General features: G+C 37.1%; 10 gene segments (V, D, J or C); all 10 read left to right on the top strand.

Moving 5' to 3' along the window:
- The window catches only part of LOC125138692, a 36993-nt gene extending 25360 nt beyond the window's left edge, over positions 1-11633 (top strand). Inside the window, 1 exon segment of the V gene segment in view lies at positions 10950-11633. Coding sequence covers positions 10950-11260 — 311 coding nt within the window.
- LOC125138666 overlaps positions 1-17619 on the top strand; it is a 52198-nt gene extending 34579 nt beyond the window's left edge. The window contains 1 exon segment of the V gene segment in view: positions 17095-17619. Within this exon segment, the coding sequence occupies positions 17095-17513 (419 nt within the window).
- Positions 40-622, top strand: LOC125138686. The segment is given in 2 exon segments: positions 40-196; positions 295-622. Coding segments are annotated over 2 exon segments (360 nt in total).
- On the top strand, positions 2892-4244 carry LOC125138664. The segment is given in 2 exon segments: positions 2892-3233; positions 3355-4244. Coding segments are annotated over 2 exon segments (621 nt in total).
- LOC113648035 lies at positions 5305-5851 on the top strand. The segment is given in 2 exon segments: positions 5305-5350; positions 5440-5851. Coding segments are annotated over 2 exon segments (408 nt in total).
- On the top strand, positions 7075-9186 carry LOC125138669. The segment is given in 2 exon segments: positions 7075-8247; positions 8332-9186. Coding segments are annotated over 2 exon segments (429 nt in total).
- Positions 9356-9933, top strand: LOC125138675. The segment is given in 2 exon segments: positions 9356-9409; positions 9516-9933. Coding segments are annotated over 2 exon segments (420 nt in total).
- An 867-nt stretch (positions 17620-18486) lies between the features above and the next one.
- Positions 18487-19095, top strand: LOC125138673. The segment is given in 2 exon segments: positions 18487-18617; positions 18701-19095. Coding segments are annotated over 2 exon segments (423 nt in total).
- Positions 19096-22506: 3411 nt separating this feature from the next.
- Positions 22507-22943, top strand: LOC125138697 (the record flags this gene model as incomplete). The annotated part of the segment is given in 2 exon segments: positions 22507-22552; positions 22642-22943. Coding segments are annotated over 2 exon segments (348 nt in total), but the record flags the coding sequence as incomplete, so codon positions are not given.
- Positions 22944-24571: 1628 nt separating this feature from the next.
- On the top strand, positions 24572-25203 carry LOC113646056. The segment is given in 2 exon segments: positions 24572-24728; positions 24812-25203. Coding segments are annotated over 2 exon segments (420 nt in total).
- Positions 25204-25969: the final 766 nt, after the last annotated feature.

Genomic DNA, 25969 nt, shown 5'->3' with positions numbered 1-25969 from the left:
GATCATGATGATGTTTTTCATGCAAATCCTCCACTTGTGTCTCTTACATTAAGGAGGTCTGTGTGAGTGTGTGTGTGTGTGTGAGTGTGTGTGTAGCGAGGAGGAGGACAACAGCTGAGCATTTTACTTTACTTCACTTTTATATCAACAACAATGCTGTCATTATCAGTGTTGCTGCTGCTTTCAGCTGCATTCTGTACGTCTCCGTGTCGGCTGAATGAATTTAGATTTAATTCCCGTTTCGTGAAAATGACTTGATGACTGTTGATGATGTTCTGTCGCTCTTATTCACAGGTGGTGTTGGAGGTGTGGAGCTCACTCAGACAGACTCTGTGCTGGTGAAGCCTGGAGAGTCGTTCTCCATCTCTTGTAAGATCTCAGTGTCGAGTTATTGTATTAACTGGATACGGCAACCTGCTGGAAAAGCACTGGAATGGCTCGGATATCTGTGTGATGGTGGTAGCACTAATCTCAAAGACACGATGAAGAGCAAGATCAGTCTCAGCCAGGACAAATCCATCAGCACAGTTTATTTAAGAGGACAAAACTTTCAGGTCGAGGACACGGCTGTGTATTACTGTGCCAGAGACACAACACTACAAACTCACTGAAGCCCTGTACAAAAACATCCCTTGTCATCTTCCTCTCCCTGCAGTACACATGTTCCCAGAGGGGTCTGGTATATATGAGCTAGCAGAGCTAAGACACTTCTGTAGTTCAAAGATATCTACATATGGTTTCATCTTTGTCTCAATATTAAAATAAATTCTTGTCCCGAACACAAGTGAATACACAGTTAAGCCATCATTAATACAACACCAATCTATTCCAAAGTGTTTGTGCAGCTTGCTGAAGTGGATGTCGGTGTAACACACAATTTAAGCTATTATTATAATTATAATTCTTTATGTGCCTCTAGATGTCAGTATTTGTGAAGAAACTATCACTTTAAACATTCTAATCGTCCTCCAGCTTCATTTAACTCACCGGACAGACATTTGATTATTGGGATTCTGCAAAAATTCTGGATCTCACTCTATATATATGATGTGATGGTGTCTGTTAAACTTTGGAGAACAGAGAAGACTCCAGTCCAAACAGCACACACCATGTTCTCTACATCTCTACTGCTCCTGCTGGCAGCTGCTTCTTGTGAGTGCATTAGTGAGTGGATTCAGGAATAATACAGCATGTTTCCAGCAGTGTGTTGTGTTTAACACACAGTCTGTTCTCATAGTCTGAGCTTCAATAACTGAAACAACTGAAGGAGGCAGCAGAGCTCAACAAATAAAGTGAAAAAAAGTGAATCCACAAACTGCATTCTGTATGAGACTCATTCAGTATCAGTCATTAGCAGACAAATATCTACATTTTCTCTTCTTTTTCACTCTTTCCATAATGTGTGATTAGTTATTTGGGTTGTTAAACACAGGTTGGACAAATAAAAACACTATAATTTATGTAACTACATCCTCCTGTGGTTAAGAGGTTTCTCATGACATGAGGTTTTCGTGACATGACTAGATGTATTTTATAATGCTGTTATAATGTAAGTGTAATGAGGAGGCATACGGCTGGGGATCCATTTGCAGCGATTTTATTGAGCAAACACAGACGGGCAGAGATCAGGATAGGCAAAAACACTAGTATCAGAGGATAGGCAAAAATCTGAATCGAGACTATTATAATCACAACTGTAGTGTCTTTGTCTAATAATAATCACACGAACAAATTAGAATTTGTGTAAAAATGTCTGAGCAAGTGTGGATCAGACAACTGGATCAGACAACAAGCTGAAAAAGCTCTAGAATGGATTGGGGCTATCTGGACTAATGCCAGTAAAACAATATACGCCAAAGACATTGAGGGACGTTTGGAAATTACCAGTGACAACTCCAAAAACATGGTGTATCTGCAGCTGGACGGTTTGAGTGCCCAGGATTCAGCTGTTTATTACTGTGCTAGAAACCACAGTGGTACAAACATTAATCAATCATCCAAAATCTCAGATGTGGTCAAAGAGAAAAGCTTATTCAATATAGAGGTTATTTTCACAAGAACTGCAGGTGGCGCTACAGCTTAACAAATACTGTATACTGTAACATTGCAGGTTTCATTAAAGTACAACATGTTCTCATATCCTCAGTCACATCTAGATACTCCACAATTTCTATGTATTTCTGTGAGACATTGAACACTGGAACTGTCTCTTATACAGTTGTCATAATTTCCTGAAAGAAACAACAAGGAAAATAAATAACATTTACTGAATATTCACTAAAATTTATCGCCTACGTGAATTGAAAGGATGCATTTTACAAAATTATCACAACAAGAACTGTAATTATAAACAAATCCACCATATTCTTCTTTAATTAAGAAATAAATTGTCACCGTTCACAGATTTCTGCTGTATAAAAGGAAAAGTGATCATAGTAATCAGTGCCACTGATTATTGGAAAATAATTATCTTCAGTTTTGTAGCAGTAACTTCATGTCACAGTAGAACCAAAGGATGCAGAATTACACAATTTCATGTGTTTTGTTTTTACTTTACACAATAAATTATTAGCACCTGCTAAGTTTCTCAGAAGTGTAAGAAGATGACATCAGCTAGCTTTCTGTCAGTTGGTTTGATGAGATTGTAGTGCTAAATTTTAAACTACAATTAGATTTTTTAAATGTATACTTTTTAAACCAAGAAAATATACACTGACATCTCTACATCACATTATACTTAAGTTATGATTAAGATTGTTCATGACCAGATTACTGTCCTGCAGTCCACTGAGTAATTGTTCCTTGTCCAGTGGGATTGACTTCTACATAATTGTAGGAAATTATAAATATTATAGAGATAAGGAGAAAATCATACCAATTGATAGTAAGAAGTTGGAGACTGTATAAATTTATACTATATCATTTCAGTTAGGTGTGTATGGAGTAGGCAAAATTTCAAATTGTTGAATAAAGTGAGCAGAGACTGCAAGTCCTCTTCTGTGAATGTGAATGAAAGAGGATGGTGCTTGCAATTACAACACAATATGAGAAATTTGCATGTACAGTAAGTCTGTGTCTCCTCCCTCCTCTCTCTTTTTCTCATCAAGTCAGGAACAGAGACGTAATAAAAAGCTCTCTGAACTGTGGAGATTCTGGATCAGTAGCCGTACCTGGTGCTAATCAAATCACCATGAGCTCCATCTGTCTCCTGCTGTTTCTGACAGCTGTGTCATGTAAGTACAGTTTTCACTCGCTAAAATAACTTTTTTATTTCATTGTGCATCTCTTATGGATATGAAAGAGAATTGACTGTATCGTAAAACAAAGCATTTGATTCTGTGTTGCTCTTTACAGGTGTGGATTCGGTTGAATTTACTCAGTCAGATAATATAGTGGTGCGACCTGGAGAGGTGTTTACCATCTCCTGTAAATTCTCTGGGTTCTCAATATCCAGCAACTGTCCACACTGGATTCGACAAACGCCATCCAAGACTTTGGAAAATATCGGATATGTGTGTGGCAGCAGCTCTTCTGTAAAGGACTCACTCAAGAGCAAAATCAGTTTCTCTGCAGACGTTTCCAGCAGCACAGTGTTTTTAAAGGGGCAAAACTTTCAGACTGAGGACACAGCTGTGTATTACTGTGCCCGAGGGCCACAGTCATTCAGATTACATATACAGCTGTACAAAAACCAAGGTCACGCTGTGATGAGCACCATTTACAGTAGTCTGCATTTGGTCATGTCAATGATGAACATTTGACAAAGACCTGACTGAAGAGTGAACATTGTATTGCAGACATTTGTGGTTGCTAATTTCAACAAGAAAAAATAAATTAAATAAAATCTTGAAAATTCTGTATATTCAAGCACATGCAGTAGCAGTCATGATGAAGTGATACATAACATGCAACTTAATACTAACGCTAATTGTCTAGTATGAATAAATCTGAAAACTACAGACTTGGATAGTGGATTTCTCTTACAAAAACCTTATGAGACATGTTACAGACATCCTCTCAGTGTAACTAGTAAATCATCTCAGTCACACTTTAAAAGATAAAGCATTTTAAAACATAGTCACACAAAGTCATTTTTGATTAGTGATGGCAGCTGCAGGAACTCTACAGGTCGATGGTTCACTTCCTGAATTTGGTGGGGGTACAGCTTACAGTGAGAAACTGAAAAATAAGTTCAGCATCTCCAGAGACACTTCTACTAACACAATAACAATTGGAGGACAGAACATGCAGACTGAAGACACAGCTGTGTATTACTGCGCTCGTTACACACAGTGAGACAGAATAGTGGATTCCTCTTACAAAAACCTTATGAGACATGTTACAGACATCCTCTCAGTGTAACTAATAAATCATCTCAGTCACACTTTCACTTACTTCCACTGGAATGAAGTCAGAATCGTTTGCAGCATTTTAAAACACAGTCACACAAAGTCATTTTTAAATAAAAAAGAAAACATTATTGAAAGAGTCTTCATTCTGAACCATTATTAATCCCTTCATTTTACAGGATTTTTAACCAGCAGTTGGAATCAGTGTTTAATGAGTGGATTCAGGAATAATACAGCATGTTTCCAGCAGTGTGTTGTGTTTAACACACAGTCTGTTCTCATAGTCTGAGGTTCAATAACTGAAACAACTGAAGGAGGCAGCAGAGCTCAACAAATAAAGTGAAAAAAAGTGAATCCACAAACTGCATTCTGTATGAGACTCATTCAGTATCAGTCATTATCAGACAAATATCTACTTTTCTCTTCTTTTTCACTCTTTCCATAATGTGTGATTAGTTATTTGGGTTGTTAAACACAGGTTGGACAAATAAAAACACTATAATTTATGTAACTACATCCTCCTGTGGTTGTGAGGTTTCTCAGTAACATGACAAGATATATTTTATAATGCTGTTATAATGTAAGGTTCTACATTAAATTAAATTATAAATTAATAGAAAAAAAAGTTTCCTTTTGTAGATAAATAAAAAAAATCTGTAAGTTTTCTTATTATAAATTCACCTGAAAATACCTGATAGTGAATAAACTTACTCATTGACACCTTCCTTAAGCTTCTTATTGGTTCAAACATAAACTCAAGATACAGTGATAGATATCTCTAAAAAATACAGACATGTTTAAAAAAAATGAGGAAGTTCTCTCATTTATATTTATATAAGAATCCATCCCATTTTGACCCTAAGATAAGGAGTGTCTCTATGCAAATGTCCTTCTCTGTTATAGATTTAAGCAACAAAGACCAAGAGCTTTTACTTCTTCTGCTCCAACACACACCATGATCTCTACATCCCTACTGCTGCTGCTGCTGGCAGCCGTACACTGTAAGTGTTTTTACATTTGACATGTAATACAGTTTTGGTTCCTTAAAGCTTTTTGCTTTTACATCATTAAAATAACTTTTCTTTAACAGGTGTTCACAGTGTTGAGCTGATCCAGACCGGATCCACAGTATTAACTCCTGGTCAGTCACTGACTCTGACCTGTAAAGTGTCTGGATATTCAGTAACTGATTGCAGCTACTGTACAAACTGGATACGACAACCTGCAGGAAAAACTCTGGAATGGATCGGAAGGATATGTTGTAGTGGGGGCACTGCCTACAGTGAGAAACTGAAAAGCAGCTTTCAGGTTTCCAGAGACACGTCCAGCAGCACAGTGACATTAACAGGACAGAACATGCAGACTGAAGACACAGCTGTGTATTACTGCGCTCGTTACCCCACAGTGAGACAAATAAACAACATCCCTGTACAAAAACTCCAAGTACACTGAAATAAAATTCTCCTCCACCTGCGTCTGATGAGATTTCCCCAACCACTACACAGATCCATTTTTATTTTTCATCACGCTTCATATATTCATGAAAGGAAATAATATACGATTACAGACAAAGACAGATGGAGAAATGTTTTTACATCTTTTTTGTATTTGTAATACATATAATTTTACAATTTTACTAACAGACCAACAGTGAAGGTTTACTCGACCTTTGGTCCTTATCTGTATCCTGTATATTTAAACTTCAAACACATTTGAAATGATTGCACATTATGTTTTTCTTTAAGCTTTAAGGCCTGTGATGGTCGCTCTTTCTTTATTCACAAGATCTAAACAACAAGTTGAAAATTTAATGACTGACAGTGTCATAAATATAAGAACATGTTCTCCTGGGATTTTCATAAAGTCATAAACACTAATGACACCATTCTTAAAAAGCCAGACTGAATAATCCACACCATTTGATCAACCACATAGTAAGTAAATGGTAACTAATGTTTTGCTGTTGATAGAATGCACCTGAATAATGGCTTGATTGTTGTTGAACTGGTTCACCCTGAAGTCATGCTGGTTAAGTCTGGAGAACAATTTTCAGTCCCCTGTAAGATTATTGGAAACTCACCCACTAGACAGTACTAACTGGATATGACAAAAAGGACATGAGCTGAAATGGATCAGCTGGTACTGTAGCTCCAGTGATACTGGCAGCAACGATTTACTAAAGAAAGAGATCCGTCCCCAGACACATCCAGCAACACTGTGATTTTACATGGGCAAAACTTTCAGACAGAAGATACAGCTGTCTATCACTGTGCTCTTAAATCACAGTGAGACAGATCAATGAAGACGCTGTACAAAAACATTCAGTATAGAAGACTGTTAGAGACAGAAACAGTTAGAGACAGAAACAGTGACTTTCTTCAATGTTTCACCTTCTAAGTTTCTCAGAAAAGAGAGACGACAACACCAGCTAGCAGTCTGTCAGTTGATTAGATGAGACTGTAGTGATGAATTTTAAACTACAATTACATGTTAAATGTGTACTTTTCAAATCTACTTAATAAACCATGTCGTCTCTACATCACATTATAAATGAATTATGATTTATATTGATAATGACCAGATTACTTTCCTGCAGTCCAGTGAATCATTGTTCCTTGTCCAGTGGGATTGATTTTTACATAATTGTAGGAAATGATAAATCTGTATATAGTGATTCCTTTCACCATTTCACTCTTTTTACTGGAATTCATAATGTTGAATTCTTTGTGTGTCCTCTGTAATGTGTAAGCTCTCAGTATCATCACTATTACTTTACAAGCATAAGAAAAGGGCTGCTATGTGAGAGCTGATCTGATGTACACCGGAAAGTGATGTACTTATTATTTATGAAGTATAATATTCACAGACTGCAAATTCGTAAGTGTGTTTTTTAGAAAGTGTTCACCTTAAGCAGTTGGTAGTGTCAAAAATATATTTGTCTGCAATAAGTAGAGGAGAATGTTCACACCCGGAGTTTTACAGGAAGCTTTTTCTCCTCTCGTCTGTTCCTTTGTGGATGTTTTTATATCTCTAGTGGGTGTGTCATGCAAACCAAATCCTGTGTTTGAACCATTTATGCTGAAACATTCAGCCCAACAACATAGCAGCAGTTTGTGTTCATTTACAGCAGCAGGAATCTGTATCTGTCCCTAGTGTTTCTAGCCCTTTGCCATTTTTTCCCTTAATAAACCCCTTAATGTTATCCCTGCATATGGGTCTTTTTATCCTTGAAGACACCCTTGTTTCCTGACTCAAGGTTTCTTTCCTCATATCACCTTAAAAAATGTTCTTGACTTGTTGCCTCAGACTTGCTCATTAAGGATAAACATTAGAGATAAATAGTAATCTCAATTTTAAACTATTTTATTTTTCTATAAAAGCTGCATTGAGACAAGATCTATTGTTAAATGTGTTATACAAATGAATTAAATTGAATTGACAGATTGAGAACTACAGTATGGAAGTAGATAAACAAAGCCAGAAAAAGAGCTCAGTGCCATAATCATTGAGACTAATATTGATTTCCTAATTAACTGATTAGAAATCCAAATTTAAATGATTTACTATGTTACTGCTGATACTGTATCTGAGTGTTTTCTCTCTTTTAAACCTTTCTGATAAAAATGTTCAGTTTAGGAATTCCTACCAACTTTTTTTTTTTTCAGCAAGAACATTATATTTTGCATATGCACCTGTAGGGGGCAGCAGCTGCTTGTTTTTGAGAAGGATTCATGAAACGATGAAACCTAACAGCTGAAGTGGGTTTATGCAAATTCACCCTGTTATTAAAAACAGCCTCTTGCAGTTTGAAGTTTGTGTCATACGACTGAATCAAAGAGCATGATGATGGGGCTGAAGGTCACTCAGTACTACATCTTTGTTATGATGTTAACCAAAGGTACCTGAGACTTCTGTACTGTTTATTTCTTCCCTCAGAATATCTTGACTGTGTTGATGATCTTTGTTATGTTTTATCTGCTAGGTGTCAGCAGTGATGAGATCAGACTGGACCAGTCTCCTGCTGTGGTAAAGAGACCTGGAGAAACTGTGAAGATCTCCTGTAAGATACATGGATATTCAATGACAAGCTACAGCATACACTGGATCAGACAGAAACCAGGGAAAGCTCTGGAATGGCTTGGCTGGATGTATACAGGCAATAATGATGCAACATATGCAGAGTCTGTGAAGAACCAGCTCACCTTTACAGAAGACGTCTCAGCAAGCACACAGTACTTAGAGGCCAAGAGTATGAGGACAGAGGACACTGCGGTTTATTACTGCACCCGACAAGCCACAGTGACTGAAGCTGAGGAAGCAGCTGTACTAAAACCAGACACACATTGTAACTGAACTAACTGAAGTTGCTTAACTTATAATTGTAACACAGTTGAACACAGTTTATATCTATTTACTGCTCCAATTATCTATAAATGTACCTGGATAACCCTAAAGTAGATGTGGCCTAAACTAATTATCAGGAATGAAAATATACATAAACCCTGTTTCTATGATCCTGGAAACACTTGAAAAAGCTACAGGTAGAAATAACAGCTCTGTCAGCATGCTGTGTGAATGTGGTTCTGACTGTTCCTCAAACCAATAAACTAGTAGACATCACAGTCCCAATACACACTGTAATAGTTTGACTCACTTTTATATTTATGCTTTTATGTGTATCACAGTGTAAGAAAAAATCAAGCCAAAGCAGCAGAAGTGGTAGGGAGCGTTAACAAATACTACAAACAGAGACAGAGTGAGAACTATGGAAACAGTTTAAAATCAGAGGATGAAAGTCATTTACATACTAAATGTAACTTACAGATTCAGTGTAAAATAAATACAAACTAATTTAAACACCAGGAAACATTTTTCACTGTGATTATTGACACCTGTAGAAGATCAGCATAACAATATGCAAATGAATATGTAAAATGTTCCCCTTACAGCTACATATAGAGAAATATCAGCCACGGTCACTGTGGGCTCTGGAGAGTTTAGCACTGCTTTTAGTTATACGATGTTCCTTCCAGTTCTGCTGCTGCTGGCAGCTTCATCCTGTGAGTTTCACTTCACTAATGATCTCAGAGCTGCTAGTAAATTCCTGCAGTTATAACCTACTGTACATAGATTTTTGACTGGAATTGTGACATGTCTTTTTTTCAGATGTGGAATGTGCAGTAGAGCTCACTCAGGACACCTCAGTGATGTTAAAGCCTGGAGATTCTTTAATCCTCAGCTGTAAAGTATCCGGTTACTCAGTTACTGATAACAGCTACGGCACAGCTTGGATTCGACAACCTGCAGGGAAAACTCTGGAATGGATAAACCACATTTGGGGGGGTGGAGTTATAGATAATAAAGAGTCTCTAAAAAGCAAGTTCAGTATTTCTAAAGATGCCTCCAGCAGCACGGTGACACTGAGAGGACAGAACATGCAGACTGAAGACACAGCTGTGTATTACTGCGCTCGTATAACACACAGTGACACAACAAGCTGCAGTGCTGCACAAAAACACTGCATCACAATTCACTTCTTTAATTAAATAATAACTAAATTTTACTGAGTTACTAATCCCTACATTCCAAACACTTTATACATCATTTAAAAACTTCTCAAACATTTAGGAAAATGTTGAATTATAAATTATTTGAGAACATTTAATTAGAAGATAAACTATCTGCAGTGTTTGATATGATGAAGATTTCTGTAAAGAGAATGTTTATTTTGTGTTGTTGGAAGGAGTCTCCAGTGTCAGAGCGAGATCAGGGTTAAAGCTGTGACTTTATTTACAGCACGAGAAAGTCTTCAGGACAGAAAAGTTTGTACTTTTTATGCAGTTTCAGGACGTGTTGAGGGAAGGACTGTTTCTAGCTGTAATAATGAACAAGATAACAGGAAATAACATGTTTTTCTGGCCCTAACACAAGATTAATAAATAAATAATAAATTAATGGAAAAATTGTAATTGGTGATGAATAAAAGACTTCATGTTGTGATGATAACAGAAACTCTGCTTTGATTCATTGTTGATTATTTTTCTGTAACAAAACCTCCCCAAGTGTTTTATTCCTTACTTTCTGTCACTGAGCTTTACTCCTTCTCAATACAGGAGCAGGAGAAAGCCGTCTGTGTGAAATAAACCATCACCACGTAACCATTCCTACATTTAGGTTTCCTAATGTGTTCCTTAGATGAGTGAGGTGTCTTCTAAAAATGATTCCATTTGGTTCCCTTTCTGATAGAGAAACATTCTGTTGTAGAGATTTACATAGTACCTTATCATCCACTCATCTATCCAGTGAGCAGCGTGTGGTTGTGGGTTGAACACCTCCATAGTGGTCATGGACGCTCCCTATTCAAATAGAGTGGTGTATAAACAGCATGTTCTTGGCTGCTCTAGTTTCCAGTGAGCTCTGTGAGAGATAACACTCCCATACACTTTAAACCTGGGTGAAGCAAAAATCAGAGAAGGATTATTTTAGGACAGTGTATTTTATTGCTACTCATTTCATGTAAGTTTATGTTTTTTATGTGAAGATTATTAGCAGTATAATCAGTATAAGAGAACATTACTGAGTTCTATTCTTCTCTTCCAGATTCTTATGGACAGTCCCTGACCTCCTCTGATTCTGTGGTGAAGAGACCTGGAGAGTCGGTCACTCTGTCCTGTACTGTCTCCGGATTCTCAATGGGCAGCTACTGGATGCACTGGATCCGTCAGAAACCAGGACAAGGACTGGAGTGGATCGGGCGCATTGATGGTGGCACTGGCACTGCATTCGCTCAGTCTCTACAGGGCCAGTTCTCCATCAGTAAAGACACCAATAAAAACTTGCTGTACCTAGAAGTGAAGAGTCTGAAAGCTGAAGACACGGCAGTTTATTACTGTGCACGAGAGTCACACTGACACAACAGGCTCCAGAGCTGTACAAAAACTTACACAAGCACGTCCTCATGAGCTGTAAATATTCCCTCAGCAGGAAGCTGCACCCCAGAGACCTTTATTATAAACAACATCATCTATTCACACTCAGCACTCAGGTCTTCCTCTTTATAACAATCTCTTCTAGCAGTTGTTAATATTTATAATAATAATCCACATTATGCATCACATGTACATTATGGTGTATTTCTGTATTTGAATGGAGGTAAATCAATGATTGTGATGACTAGTTGGGACTATATACTGTACTATTCATGCTTTTATTCCTCCTGATTGTGATGCCAGCTGCAGGAACACTACAGGTCGATGGTTCATTTCCTGAATTTAGAAACACAGAGTCTGTTCAGCAGCACAGAATCTGACGAGAGATCAAACTGAAATGTAGATGTTTACTGCAGCATCACTACTACAAACTCCTGGAATTAAAAATCACCTGTAGGGGGCAGCAGCTGCTTGTTTTCAAGAAGGATTCATGAAACTATGAAATCTAACAGCTGAAGTGTGTTTATGCAAATTCACCCTGTTATAATACAAAAACATCCTCTTGCTCACCCGAAGTTCAGATTCAGACATGTTCATATTCCGGTTCTTTAAATGACTCTGTAAATAAACTGCAGCTAATTTTCCCCGTCTGCGTCTGCAGGTTTTATGTGTTCAGGAGTCCAGAAGAGAACACATGTCTGTGCTCTTATTAATAGAGAACAAAACTACTGGAATTAGAGGTGTAAGGATATATATACTGTAACTAATCATATAATCATTCAGTATCACGAGACAATAATCAGGGTAATGTATTCAGTCACTTGGTCATCATTAGGAAGTGTTTTATTGGGTCAGAGTGCAGGCTCCAGAGTCCATCCCAGGAACACTGAGCGTACATTCTGGTCATGTTACACGTTCACACACTCATTCACACCGAGGGGCAATTTAGAGAAGACGAGTCACCTGCTTCACTCCTGATTCCATTTCTTGAAGCAGATTATTTTAGACTTTTGATTAAAAAAGCTTCTGCTCACTAGAGATCATAAATCTTCTTTAGGATTTAAAAACACCTGATCTAGAATCTTCTCAGCTCTTTCTCTCTGGATTCGTCAGATAAAGCCTCTAGAGGGTTTCAGCCTATACCAGAATGTAGTTCAGGAAAGCATTAATTACATCACAACACATTCATATCATTATTAATAATAACAAACAGCTGAATTATTTTCCACATTAAATTGATATGGAGATGAAACGGGGTGTGAGTGTGATTAACAGCTGCAGAGCTGCACTCAACACAGCAATGTTTTGTCTGAAACACATGATGTTTTTATATCTCTAGTGGGTGTGTCATGCAAACCAAATCCTGTGTTTGAACCATTTATGCTGAAACATTCAGCCCAACAACATAGCAGCAGTTTGTGTTCATTTACAGCAGCAGGAACCATTTTAATTCTTTGAGATGGGACAAGGCAGAGTTTTGTGTTACTTTACTCTAGCAATCTTCATTCAATGTTAGTATTATTTATTACATAATTTAAAAAATATTTTAAAGTAATTTTTAATGTTAATTCCTACCTTTAAATATTCCTCTATTTCAGATTCCTGCAGTCAGACACTGATCGAGTCTGAATCAGTGATCATCAAACCTGATCAGTCTCATAAACTGACCTGCACATCGTCTGGATTAGACATTCTTTACTATGGTATGGTTTGGATCAGACAGGCGCCTGGAAAAGGACTGGAATGGGTTGCATATATCTCCTGGGAAAGTAATGAGATATATTACTCCAGCACTGTTAAGGGCCGCTTCACAATCTCCAGAGACAACCATAAGAAGCAGGTGTATCTGCAGATGAACAGCATGAGGACAGAAGACACTGCAGTTTATTATTGCGCCCGTCACGCAGTGATACTTCCTCTTAGACATCAGTACAAAAACACTGAAACTTACTGCAGTCACATGACAAACACACATTTTCAGATTTATGGAGGTGAAAGGACTAGAAATTTTACAGTGACTTTTACATGTTACCACTTGCTCACTTTTACTGGACTGTTCTGGACATTGTCACTGATGTTGAATTCATTTCTGAATAAATGCAAGTATTCCTTGTCTTTGAAATAAGCTCCACTCAGTATAAAAGTTTTCCTTTCATGCTGTTTTTTAGGTTTTTATTTACGTCTTTTAAGCCCGACTATTACTAGTACATGGACATCAGAGACAGCGGTGTTCTTGTATACAACTGCCAGAAGTGAATAAAATACAGAAATCATGCAATAACTAACCTGCACACTGATGTGCTGGATAGGCTTTGCGACCTCGGCTTGCTGCGGAGACCAGGCCTCCGGTCCTCGGCGTCACCTGATTTTGGAGATCAGGTGAGGGGAAAGCTAAAGTGGTGCTCGAGGAAGCGGAAGCATGGTAAGTGAGCGGGTGTCGGTGCTAGGCTAAAAACAAACCTCAGCCGGCCGTCTTTCCCGTCCATTCTATTTTCCAATGTTTGCTCCCTGGACAATAAACTAGACTACATCTGACTCGAACGCACTACACAGCAAGTGTTTAGAAACTGCTGTGTCTTTGTTTTCACAGAGACGTAGCTCAGCGACAGAGTCATGGACACTGCCATTCAGCTAGACGGGCTCACCTCATTTCGAGCTGACAGAAATGCAGCTCTTTACGATAAGTCTCGCAGTGGAGGTGTGTATGTTTACATCAAGATGGAATGGTGCAAGAAGTATGTGTTAGATTCTAGTTACTGCTCATCGCTAGTGGAGTTTGTGACTGTTAGATGCAGGCCATTTTATTTACCACGGGACTTCACAGCGGTTTTTGTTGTCAGAGTGTACATTCCCCCCAGTGCTAATCTTAAAGAGGCACTATGTAAACGCTATGGGGCTGTTAGCAATCTGCTCTAAAGCAGGTGAAAACCTGGCCAGCAGGAGCCACCTCTGCTCTTCAGGACTGCTTTGAGTGCACTGACTGGAACATCTTCAGGGAGGCTGCAACCAACGGTGACTCCATCAACTTGAAGGAGTACACGGCATCAGTGACCAGCTACATCGGCAAGTGTATTGATGACGTGACTGTCTCCGAGAGCATCACCACACGCTTAAAACAGAAGCCGTGGATGACTGCTAAAGTATGTTCGCTGCTGAAGACTAGAGACCTATCTTTCAGAACAGGGGCAATTACTGTTCTTTGGGCCAAACTGTCCTGAGCTATCAGGGAAGCAAAGCATGCACATGCCCAGACAATCCACAGCCACTTCCAGGACAGCGGAGACACCCGGCGCATGTGGCAGGGCATACAGGCAATCACGAACTACAAGACAGTTTCACCTGCCTGTGATAGTGATGCCTCCCTACCAGATGCGCTGATTGACTTTTTTGCTCCATTTGAGGTGCAAAACAACATAACGGCAAGCTGAGTCTCATAGCCGAGAAGCTGAGCCTGCTGGAACTGAACACCTCTTTCTGCAACTGGATCCTGAACTTTCTGACTGGGAGAACTCAGTCAGTAGGGATCGGGAGCAGCATCTCCAGGACCACCAAACTGAGTACTGGAGCCCTTCAAGTTAAACAAACTTACAGGACGTAGATATGTCCAACACCAGGAGATATACAAGCAGCATGGTTACAGTTGAGGCTGTACTGGTGGGAGCTGCTCTCTAGTCACCCAGCTTTATTGATGTATAGTCAGGGACAGAGTTTACATAATTTAACCTCATGCAAAATAGTACTATTCCTCATTTGGTGTAATGGTGAAGGGGCTGCAGGATACAGCTACTGACATGTCCTAAAGTAGTTACTGTAACAGATAGACTACTTTTTTTACCTTAAACATTTTAGTGTACATCATGTCTAAATTATAGGTATTAGAATCAGGAGTTTGTTGGGACTGGAAGTCATTGGAAATCTGAGATAACAATAAAATATAACATTTCAATTCCTGAGAGTTTTTTCTTTGCGTTCATTAAGGGGTCCAAATGCCACTGATTATTGTATATCATAGTTTACTGTTAAATGTTATAACTAGTTATTAATTCATTCCATAGAGGTTTTATATTTAGTGTTAGCTAAGTCTATTGTTTTTTTTTTTTTGTTAAAATGACATAATGTCCGCATAAAGTCAGATTTTATCTTTTTTGAACAAAACCTTTATTCCAACATAGAATTTAAGCAATTAATATAATTAGAATTCTGTCTTTGTAAAGAAAATCTTCTCAGTCTATTTGAACACATTCAGCGTCTCTTTTTTAAACACTAATCGTTCTCCAGCTTCATTTAACTCACCGGACAGATTAATGATTTTTGGGATTCTGTAAAAGTGATTCATATTTAACTACAATATTCTGTGTATTTTAGAAATTCTAAAGTTATACTCACTTTTTGTGGTTTTATATTTGATTTAAATACAAATGCTGATCAGAAAAGTTCATGTATTTATGTAAATCTCAGTGCAAGAAAAATTCTAATTCAAACCCAAGCAGTAGTGTTAGGGAGCGTTAACTTATACTACAAACAGAACAGTTAGTGACCTGACAATGTGACACTTACAGAAATAGATTTCTCATCTGTTCCTCTGTGGATGTTTTTATATCTCTAGTGGGTGTGTCATGCAAACCAAATCCTGTGTTTGAACCATTTATGCTGAAACATTCAGCCCAACAACATAGCAGCAGTTTGTGTTCATTTACAGCAGCAGGAATCATTTTAATTCTTTGAGATGGGACTAGGCAGAGTTTTGTGTTACTTTACTCTAACAATCTACATTCAATGTTAGTATGATTTATTACATCATTTAAAAATATTTAGTTTTGTTCTATTTTTAATGTTAATTTCTACCTTTGAATATTCTATTTCAGATTCCTGCAGTCAGACACTGATCGAGTCTGATGCAGTGACCATCAAACCTGATCAGTCTCATAAACTGACCTGCACAGCATCTGGATTTACCTTTCGACAGGCACCTGGAAAAGGACTGGAATTTGTTGCAAGCATCTACAGTAGTACCATATATTACTCCAGCGCTGTTATTCAACCAGTCTTTAGCAGGTCTTCAAATTAGTTAATAAAACCTCAGATGAACAAGAACACATGACATACAGTATAAAAACATGTCATTATTTATTTAACATAAATGCATCTAATATGAAGAAGTATGTGTAAAACATGTGAAAAACTAAGTACACCCTCACTGCTTCCACAGGAATTAAGAGGGTAAGTAGCACCCAGGTGTTGCTAATGTAATGCAAGTGATTGATTGATCACTAGCAAATGTGACAGAGTTCACAATAACAGGACACAAGACACAACACTGATCTATTCAAATCTTATAAAATGCAAAATAAATAAGTAAACTAATAAATGAATAATCCACAAATGAGAACAAAGAGATTAAAGTTAGTTATTTTTTTAAAATAATTGTAATATAGACTTTAAACCATAATACAAAATTATTAATGTTACTGCACATGATAAACACTGTAATAATCATATCACTAACACGAACTTATGATAATGTAGGTTGAAGGATTAGTCGCTATTCCTCTCTGTTACATCATCATAACCCCCACATGTTTTCTATCATGACGTCATGATGCAAATCCAGACTGCTGTGTGTCCATGCAGTATTTATGTGCAGCTGAGCTGAGTGGAGAGATCGAGTCTCATCAACACTCACCATGAAGATCCCACTCTCCTTATTCCTGCTTGTAATCAGCTTCATAGGTGAGTTCTCATGCAGAATCCCAAATATATTAGACATTATTTTTTTTTATTTTACTTACTTTAATGTTTTCTTTTTTCTGTATCAGGTATTCAGTGTCAGAGTCTTGAGTCTATTCCCACTGGTTCAGTGGTGAAAAAACCTGGAGAAACTCTGAGTCTTTCCTGTAAAGGATCTGGGTTTAACTTTGGTGGCTATGGCATGCACTGGATCAGACAAAAAGCTGGAAAAGCTCTAGAATGGATTGGGGTTATCTGGTACGATGCCAGTAAAACAATATACGCCAAAGACATTGAGGGACGTTTGGAAATTACCAGAGACAACTCCAAAAACATGGTGTATCTGCAGCTGACTGGTTTGAGTGCCCAGGATTCTGCTGTTTATTACTGTGCTAGAAACCACAGTGGTACAAACATGTTAATCAGCTGTACAAAATCCTCCTCCAGATGTGGACAAAGAGAAAAGTGCTTTCAATATAAAGGGCACTTTCACAAGATCTGCAGGTGACGCTACAGTTCAACAAATATACTGTAACATTGTAGGTTTCTTTAAAGTACAACATATTGTCATATCCTCAGTCAGGTCTAGACACTCCACAATTTCTTTGTATTTCTGTGACACAATGAACACTGAGACTGTCTCTTATAGTCATATATTTACAGAGGAACCAAAAAGGAAATAAATAACATTTACAGAAAATGTCTGACTTTAATTAGTGATTATTGAATACATACATTTCACAAAAGTTCCATAAAATTAACTGTAACTATAAACATAAAACAAGTTCACCATATTCTTCTTTAATTAATAAATAAATTGTCACCGTTCACAGACTGCTGCTGTATAAGAGGAAAAGTTATCACAGTAATCAGTGCCATTGATTATTAGAAAATAATTATCTTCAGGTTTGTAGCAGTAACTTTATGAATTAAATATCTCAACTTTAACTGTGAAGATCTCCTGTAAGATACACGGCTCTGATATGACTGAGTACAACATGCACTGGATCAGACAGAAACCAGGGAAAGCTCTGGAATGGGTTGGATATGTGAACTCCGTAGTCTAACTGTACCTCTGTACTGTAAGTTTGGCTTTAACAGCTTCAGCCATGTTCATATTCACCTTCTCATAACAGAAAGCAGGAAATTTGCAGACATGAGAATCATTTCTGTGTTAATGTAATTCTCTAGAGTGCAGCCTACACATGACTGATAACAACATAAAGGATCGTTTATCTAATTATTATCATTTTCATGGATTATGGTAGAGATACAGATTAATTTGAGGGAACTGGAAATAGATCAGTTTTAAATCTGACCATCACAGGAAGCGTTAATTACATCACAACACGTTCATATCATTATTAATAATAACAAACAGCTGAATTATTTTCCACATTAAATTGATATGGAGATGAAACGGGGTGTGAGTGTGATTAACAGCTGCAGAGCTGCACTCAACACAGCCTCTCTGTAATGTTTATGCAAATCTGCATCTCCTCTTGTAATAATAGCAGCGTTCTGATCTAGAGAGGAAACACTTCTCATTAGTCTTCCTTCAACACAAACATGTTTGCTTCAGCTCCACTGCTGCTGCTGGCTCTCGCCCCCTGTGAGTGTTTCGATTGAAGCTTTATTATTTCATCTGATCCTTTCAGTTCGACATGTCCACCTTTTCTTTTTCTCTTTTTACAGATGTGTTCTGTGCTACTGAGCTCATCCAGCCAGACTCACTGCTTATAAAGCCAGGAGAGACTTTAACCATCACCTGTAAAGTGTCTGGAGCTTCTATCACTGATAGGAGCAGCCACTATGGAACAGCTTGGATTCGACAACCTGCAGGAAAAGCTTTAGAATGGATCAACACCATTTTTTATGATGGAGATATTTATAAGAAAGATTCACTTAAAGACAAGTTTGTGGTCTCTCGAGACACTTCCAGTAACTCTGTGACCTTACGGGGACAGAACATGCAGACTGAAGACACAGCTGTGTATTACTGCGCTCGTCATCCACACAGTGACACGACAAGCTGCAGTGCTGCACAAAAACCTCATCACAATTCACTTCTTTAATTAAATAACAACTACATTTTACTGAGTAACTAATCCCCATATTACAAATATTTCAGCATAGACACCAACACTGGCATTAATAAAATAAATAAATAAAAATTTACTTAGGAATAATAGTCTCTTTTTTAACCAGTTGAAATGAAATGTGTCTGCAAAAGACATTTATTATAAAGAACAACATCCATTCACACTCAGCACTCAGGCTTTAACTCTTCATCCCGAATGAACAAAAACCATCCAAAAACTCCTCAATCTATATCTGATAATTAATAAGAATCCCATGCAATTAAATGTGAAATATGAACAGTGTATAATTTGATCATGAATTTCTGGTAATGTACATATTAAATGAAAAAGAAACACAAAGTGTTTTATCATCTCATCAAATGATTTTTATTAATGGATCATCAGAAAACCAGGATTAGCTAAAAAATGACAACCTCATGAAAGACTGGACACGTTTGTGTTGTTCAGTGATAATCAGTGATCAGAAAACTTTATGTTCTTCTGGATGTTCCAGTGATCCACAGTGATGGACTAAAAAGACATGAGATCTAATGAGTAAAGAGCAGTGATGAAGCTGACAGCATGAAACACACCCGGAGTTTTACAGGAAGCTTTTTCTCCTCTCGTCTGTTCCTCTGTGGATGTTTTTTATATCTCTAGTGGGTGTGTCATGCAAACCAAATCCTGTGTTTGAACCATTTATGCTGAAACATTCAGCCCAACAACATAGCAGCAGTTTGTGTTCATTTACAGCAGCAGGAATCATTTTAATTCTTTGAGATGGGACTAGGCAGAGTTTTGTGTTACTTTACTCTAGCAATCTTCATTCAATGTTAGTATTATTTATTACATAATTAAAATATTTTTTCATTCATTCATTTTTAATGTTAATTCCTACCTTTGACTATTCTTCGATTTCAGATTCCTGCAGTCAGACACTGATCGAGTCTGATCCAGTGACCATCAAACCTGATCAGTCTCATAAACTGACCTGCACAGCCTCTGGATTAGACATTAGTAGCTACCGGATGGCTTGGAATAGACAGGCACCTGGGAAAGGACTGGAATTTGTTGCAAGCATCTACAGTAGTAACATATATTACTCCAGTACTGTTCAGGGCCGCTTCACCATCGATGAACAGCATGAGGACAGAAGACACTGCAGTTTATTACTGCGCCCGTGACACACAGTGATACTTCCCCTTAGACATCAGTACATAAACACAGACTTACTATAGACACATGACAAACCCCACATTTACAGATTCATTGAGGTGAAAGAAATAAAATGTTTACAGTGTCTTTGACTTACATGTTACCACTTGATAACGTTTATTGGACTTTTCTGAACATTGTCTGGACATTTACACTGTTGAAAGATTATTAATTCACTTCTCAACATATTTGCAGTCATGTGAATACAAAAGTGCACCCTCTTGAATTTTGGGTTTAACTATCAAGACATAATAAAAATTAACAGGTCTTCAGCAGGTCTACAAATGAGGTAATAAAACCTCAGATGAACAAGAACACATGATATATAACATCATGTCCTTATTTATTTAACATAAATGAAACTAATATGGAGCCATGTGTGAAAAAATAAGTAAACCCTCACTGCTTCCACAAGAATAAAGATTCTTGTATAACACGCTTATTAGCAGGAACTACAGTACTTATCATTTGTAAGAAAAACTCCAGTCATTCTTTATGTTCATGGTGGCAGTAAATGCTGTAAATCACAATATTAGATCAAATATAGCATGAATATTGTGAGAAAACATGTTCACAACTCCAAAGGGAACAAGTTGAGTTCATAAACCCACACATCCTCCTTTAAATACATTTCAGATACATTCTCCTCCCATCATCAGCAGATAAACAAATCCAAGTGTCAGAGCTGGATCTCACTCTATTTATATGATGTGATGGTGTCTGTTAAACTTTGGAGAACAGAGAAGACTCCAGTCCAAACAACACACACCATGTTCTCTACATCTCTACTGCTCCTGCTGGCAGCTGCTTCTTGTGAGTGCTTTATCAAATTCATTCATTTACTAGATGAAGAATAAAGGTGCAGCATATATTGTGTGAGATATCACCATGTGTTTTCCTCCACAGATGTGCATGGTGAGGAACTGACTCAGCCTGCTTCCATGACAGTCCAGCCAGGCCAGAGTCTCTCCATCCAGTGCAAGGTTTCATATTCAGTTACGGGCTATGGTACAGCTTGGATTCGACAACCTGCAGGAAAAGCTCTGGAGTGGATTGGATACATCTATACTGGTGGGAGTACAGCTTACAGTGAGAAACTGAAAAATAAGTTCAGCATCTCCAGAGACACTTCTACTAACACAATAACAATTGGAGGACAGAACATGCAGACTGAAGACACAGCTGTGTATTACTGCGCTCGTTACACACAGTGAGACAGAATAGTGGATTCCTCTTACAAAAACCTTATGAGACATGTTACAGACATCCTCTCAGTGTAACTAATAAATCATCTCAGTAACACTTTCACTTTCTTCCACTGGAATGAAGTCAGAATCGTTTGCAGCATTTTAAAATACAGTCACACAAAGTCATTTTTAAATAAAAAAGAATTATTATAACATTATTGAAAGAGTCTTCATTCTGAACCATTATTAATCCCTTCATTTTTACAGGATTTTAACCAGCAGTTGGAATCAGTGTTTAATGAGTGGATTCAGGAATAATACAGCATGTTTCCAGCAGTGTGTTGTGTTTAACACACAGTCTGTTCTCATAGTCTGAGTTTCAATAACTGAAACAACTGAAGGAGGCAGCAGAGCTCAACAAATAAAGTGAAAAAAAGTGAATCCACAAACTGCATTCTGTATGAGACTCATTCAGTATCAGTCATTATCAGACAAATATCTACATTTTCTCTTCTTTTTCACTCTTTCCATAATGTGTGATTAGTTATTTGGGTTGTTAAACACAGGTTGGACAAATAAAAACACTATAATTTATGTAACTACATCCTCCTGTGGTTGTGAGGTTTCTCAGTAACATGACACGATGTATTTTATAATGCTGTTATAATGTAAGGTTCTAAATTAAACAGAATGATAAATGAATAGAAATAAAGTTTGCTGTGTTTTCTTATTATAAATTCACCTGAAAACACCTGAAAGTGTATAAATTTACTCAATAACACCTGCCTTAAGCTTCTTATTGGTTCAAACATGAACTCAAGCTGCAGTGATAGATATCTCTAAAAAATACAGACATGTTTAAAAGATGAGGAAGTTTTCTCATTTATATTTATGTATATAAGAATCCATCCCATTTTGACCCTAAGATAAGGAGTGTCTCTATGCAAATGTCCTTCTCTGTTATATATTTAAGCAACAAAGACCAAGAGCTTTTACTTCTTCTGCTCCAACACACACCATGATCTCTACATCCCTACTGCTGCTGCTGCTGGCAGCAGTACACTGTAAGTGTTTTTACATTTGACATGTAATACAGTTTTGGTTCCTTAAAACTTTTTGCTTTTACATCATTAAAATAACTTTTCTTTAACAGGTGTTCACAGTGTTGAGCTGATCCAGACCGGATCCACAGTATTAACTCCTGGTCAGTCACTGACTCTGACCTGTAAAGTGTCTGGATATTCATTAACTGATAACAGCTACTGTACACACTGGATACGACAACCTGCAGGAAAAACTCTGGAATGGATCGGATGTATATGTGGTGATGGTAACACTTACTACAGTGCGAAACTGAAAAGCAGGTTTCAGGTATCCAGAGACACGTCCAGCAGCACAGTGACATTAACAGGACAGAACATGCAGACTGAAGACACAGCTGTGTATTACTGCGCTCGTGAACCACAGTGAGACGAATAAACAACATCCCTGTACAAAAACTCCTCATTCAATGTGACACAATAACAGGACACAAGACACAACACACTATCCGAGTCTAAATAAAAAACAATAATCCAACAAATGATCACAAAAAGTTTCAAGCTAGTTATTTGATTAAATTATTAGTGTTTACTTAAACCCATAATATTATCTCTAACATTGCTGCACCTCATAAAGACAATTATAATCATATCACTATCCTTAACTTTATAGACCTTTGTGGCTTTGACTAATAAAAATCACAACACAAATGAGAATTTGTTTGAACATATGTGAGAAAGTGTGAAAGATGTATTTTAGTGTGAGTGTAACAAAAATATATATATCCCACAAATTATCCCAAAACATTTCAAGCTAGTTATTTGTTTATGTTAATATTGTTGATTTAAATCCATATTACTTGACTTGACGATTATTATATCTCTAAAGACTATTATGATCAGATCACTTACCTGAACTTTATATACTGTAGAGTCTGTGTCTAATAATAATCACATCAACAAATTTGAATTTGTGTAAACATGTGAGAAATTGTGGATCAGACACAAGAAGCCTGAAAAGCTCTAGAATGGATTGGGGTTATCTGGTATGATGCCAGTAAAACAATATACACAAACACATTGAGGGACATTTGGAAATAACCAGACACAACTCCTAAAACCATGGTGTATCTGCAGCTGACTGGTTTGAGTGTCCAGGATTCTGCTGTTTATTACTGTGCTAGAAACCTCAGTGGTACAAACATGTTAATCAATTGTCCAAAATCCCAGATGTGGTCAAAGAGAAAAGGATATTCAATATACAGCACATTTTCACAAGATCTGCAGGTGGCGCTACAGCTTAACAAATATACTGTAACATTGTAGGTTTCATTAAAGTACAACATATTCTCATATCCTCAGTCAGATCTAGATACTCCACAATTTCTATGTAATTCTGTGACACAATGAACACTGAGACTGTCTCTTATAGTCATATTCTTACAGAGGAACCAAAAGGGAAATAAATAACATTTACAGAAAAATGTCTGACTTTAATTAGTGATTATTGAATACATACATTTCACAAAAGTTCCATAACATTAACTGTAACATTAAACGTAAATAGAGTTCACCATATTCTTCTTTAATTAATAAATAAATTGTCACCGTTCACAGACTGCTGCTGTATAAGAGGAAAAGTGATCACAGTAATCAGTGCCATTGATTATTAGAAAATAAGTATCTTCAGGTTTGTAGCAGTAACTTCATGCATTAAATATCTCAACTTTAACTGTGAAGATCTCCTGTAAGATACACGGCTTTGTTATGACTGAGTACAACATGCACTGGATCAGACAGAAACCAGGGAAAGCTCTGGAATGGGTTGGATATGTGAACTCCGTAGTCTAACTGTACCTCTGTACTGTAAGTTTGGCTTTAACAGCTTCAGCCATGTTCATATTCACCTTCTCATAACAGAAAGCAGGAAATTTCCAGACATGAGAATAATTTCTGTGTTAATGTAATTCTCTAGAGTGCAGCCTACACATGACTGATAACGACAAAGGATCGTTTATCTAATTATCATTTTCACTCATTGACACTCAACACAGCCTCTCTGTAATGTTTATGCAAATCTGCATCTCCTCTTGTAATATTAGCAGCGTTCTGATCTAGAGAGGAAACACTTCTCATTAGTCTTCCTTCAACACAAACATGTTTGCTTCAGCTCCACTGCTGCTGCTGGCTCTCGCCCCCTGTGAGTGTTTGCATTGAAGCTTTATTATTTCATCTGATCCTTTCAGTTCGACATGTCCACCTTTTCTTTTTCTCTTTTTACAGATGTGTTCTGTGCTACTGAGCTCATCCAGCCAGACTCACTGCTTATAAAGCCAGGAGAGACTTTAACCATCACCTGTAAAGTGTCTGGAGCTTCTATCACTGATAGCAGCCACTATGGAACAGCTTGGATTCGGCAACCTGCAGGAAAATCTTTAGAATGGATCAATTTAATTGAATACGATGGAGATATTTATGAGAAAGATTCACTTAAAGACAAGTTTGTGGTCTCTCGAGACACTTCCAGTAACTCTGTGACCTTACGGGGACAGAACATGCAGACTGAAGACACAGCTGTGTATTACTGCGCTCGTGATCCACACAGTGACACAACAAGCTGCAGTGCTGCACAAAAACCTCATCACAATTCACTTCTTTAATTAAATAACAACTACATTTTACTGAGTAACTAATCCCCATATTACAAATATTTCAGCATAGACACCAACACTGGCATTAATAAAGTAATGAAATAAAAGTTTACTTAGGAATAATAGTCTCTTTTTTAACCAGATGAAATGAAATGTGTCTGCAAAAGACATGTATTATAAAGAACAACATCCATTCACACTCAGCACTCAGGCTTTAACTCTTCATCCTGAATGAACAAAAAACATCCAAAAACTTCTGAATCTATATCTAATAATTAATAAGAATCCAATGCAATTAAATGTGAAATGTAAACATTGTATAATTTGATTACGTATTTTTTGGTAATGTACCAATGAATAGGAAGAAAACAAACACAAAAAGTTTTTTATCATCTCACCAAATGAGTTTTATTAATTGATCATTGGAAAACCAGAATTAGCTAAAATGTAAACTTTAAAATTTTTATTTTATGTTTCTGTACTTGTGTAAAGCTGCTTTGAGACAAAGTCCATTGTTAAATGCATTACAGAAATAAATTGAGTTGAACTGACAGATTGAGAAATATTGAAGTAGATGTTCACAAAAGTAGAAAAGAGCTCAGTGCCATAATCATTGAGACTAATATTGATTTCCCAATTAACTGATTAGTTAAACCAAATGATTTACTATGTTACTGCTGATATTGTATCTGAGTGTTTTCTCTCTTTTAAACCTTGCTGATAAAAATGATCCATTACTGAATTCCTATTTACTTTATTTTCATTGCTGGTCCATGTGAATTTTTTTTAA

Source organism: Tachysurus fulvidraco, chromosome 15 (assembly GCF_022655615.1).
Source record: "Tachysurus fulvidraco isolate hzauxx_2018 chromosome 15, HZAU_PFXX_2.0, whole genome shotgun sequence".
In the NCBI taxonomy this organism is placed as follows: Eukaryota; Metazoa; Chordata; class Actinopteri; order Siluriformes; family Bagridae; genus Tachysurus; species Tachysurus fulvidraco.
This window is presented reverse-complemented; position numbering and strand designations above follow the sequence as displayed.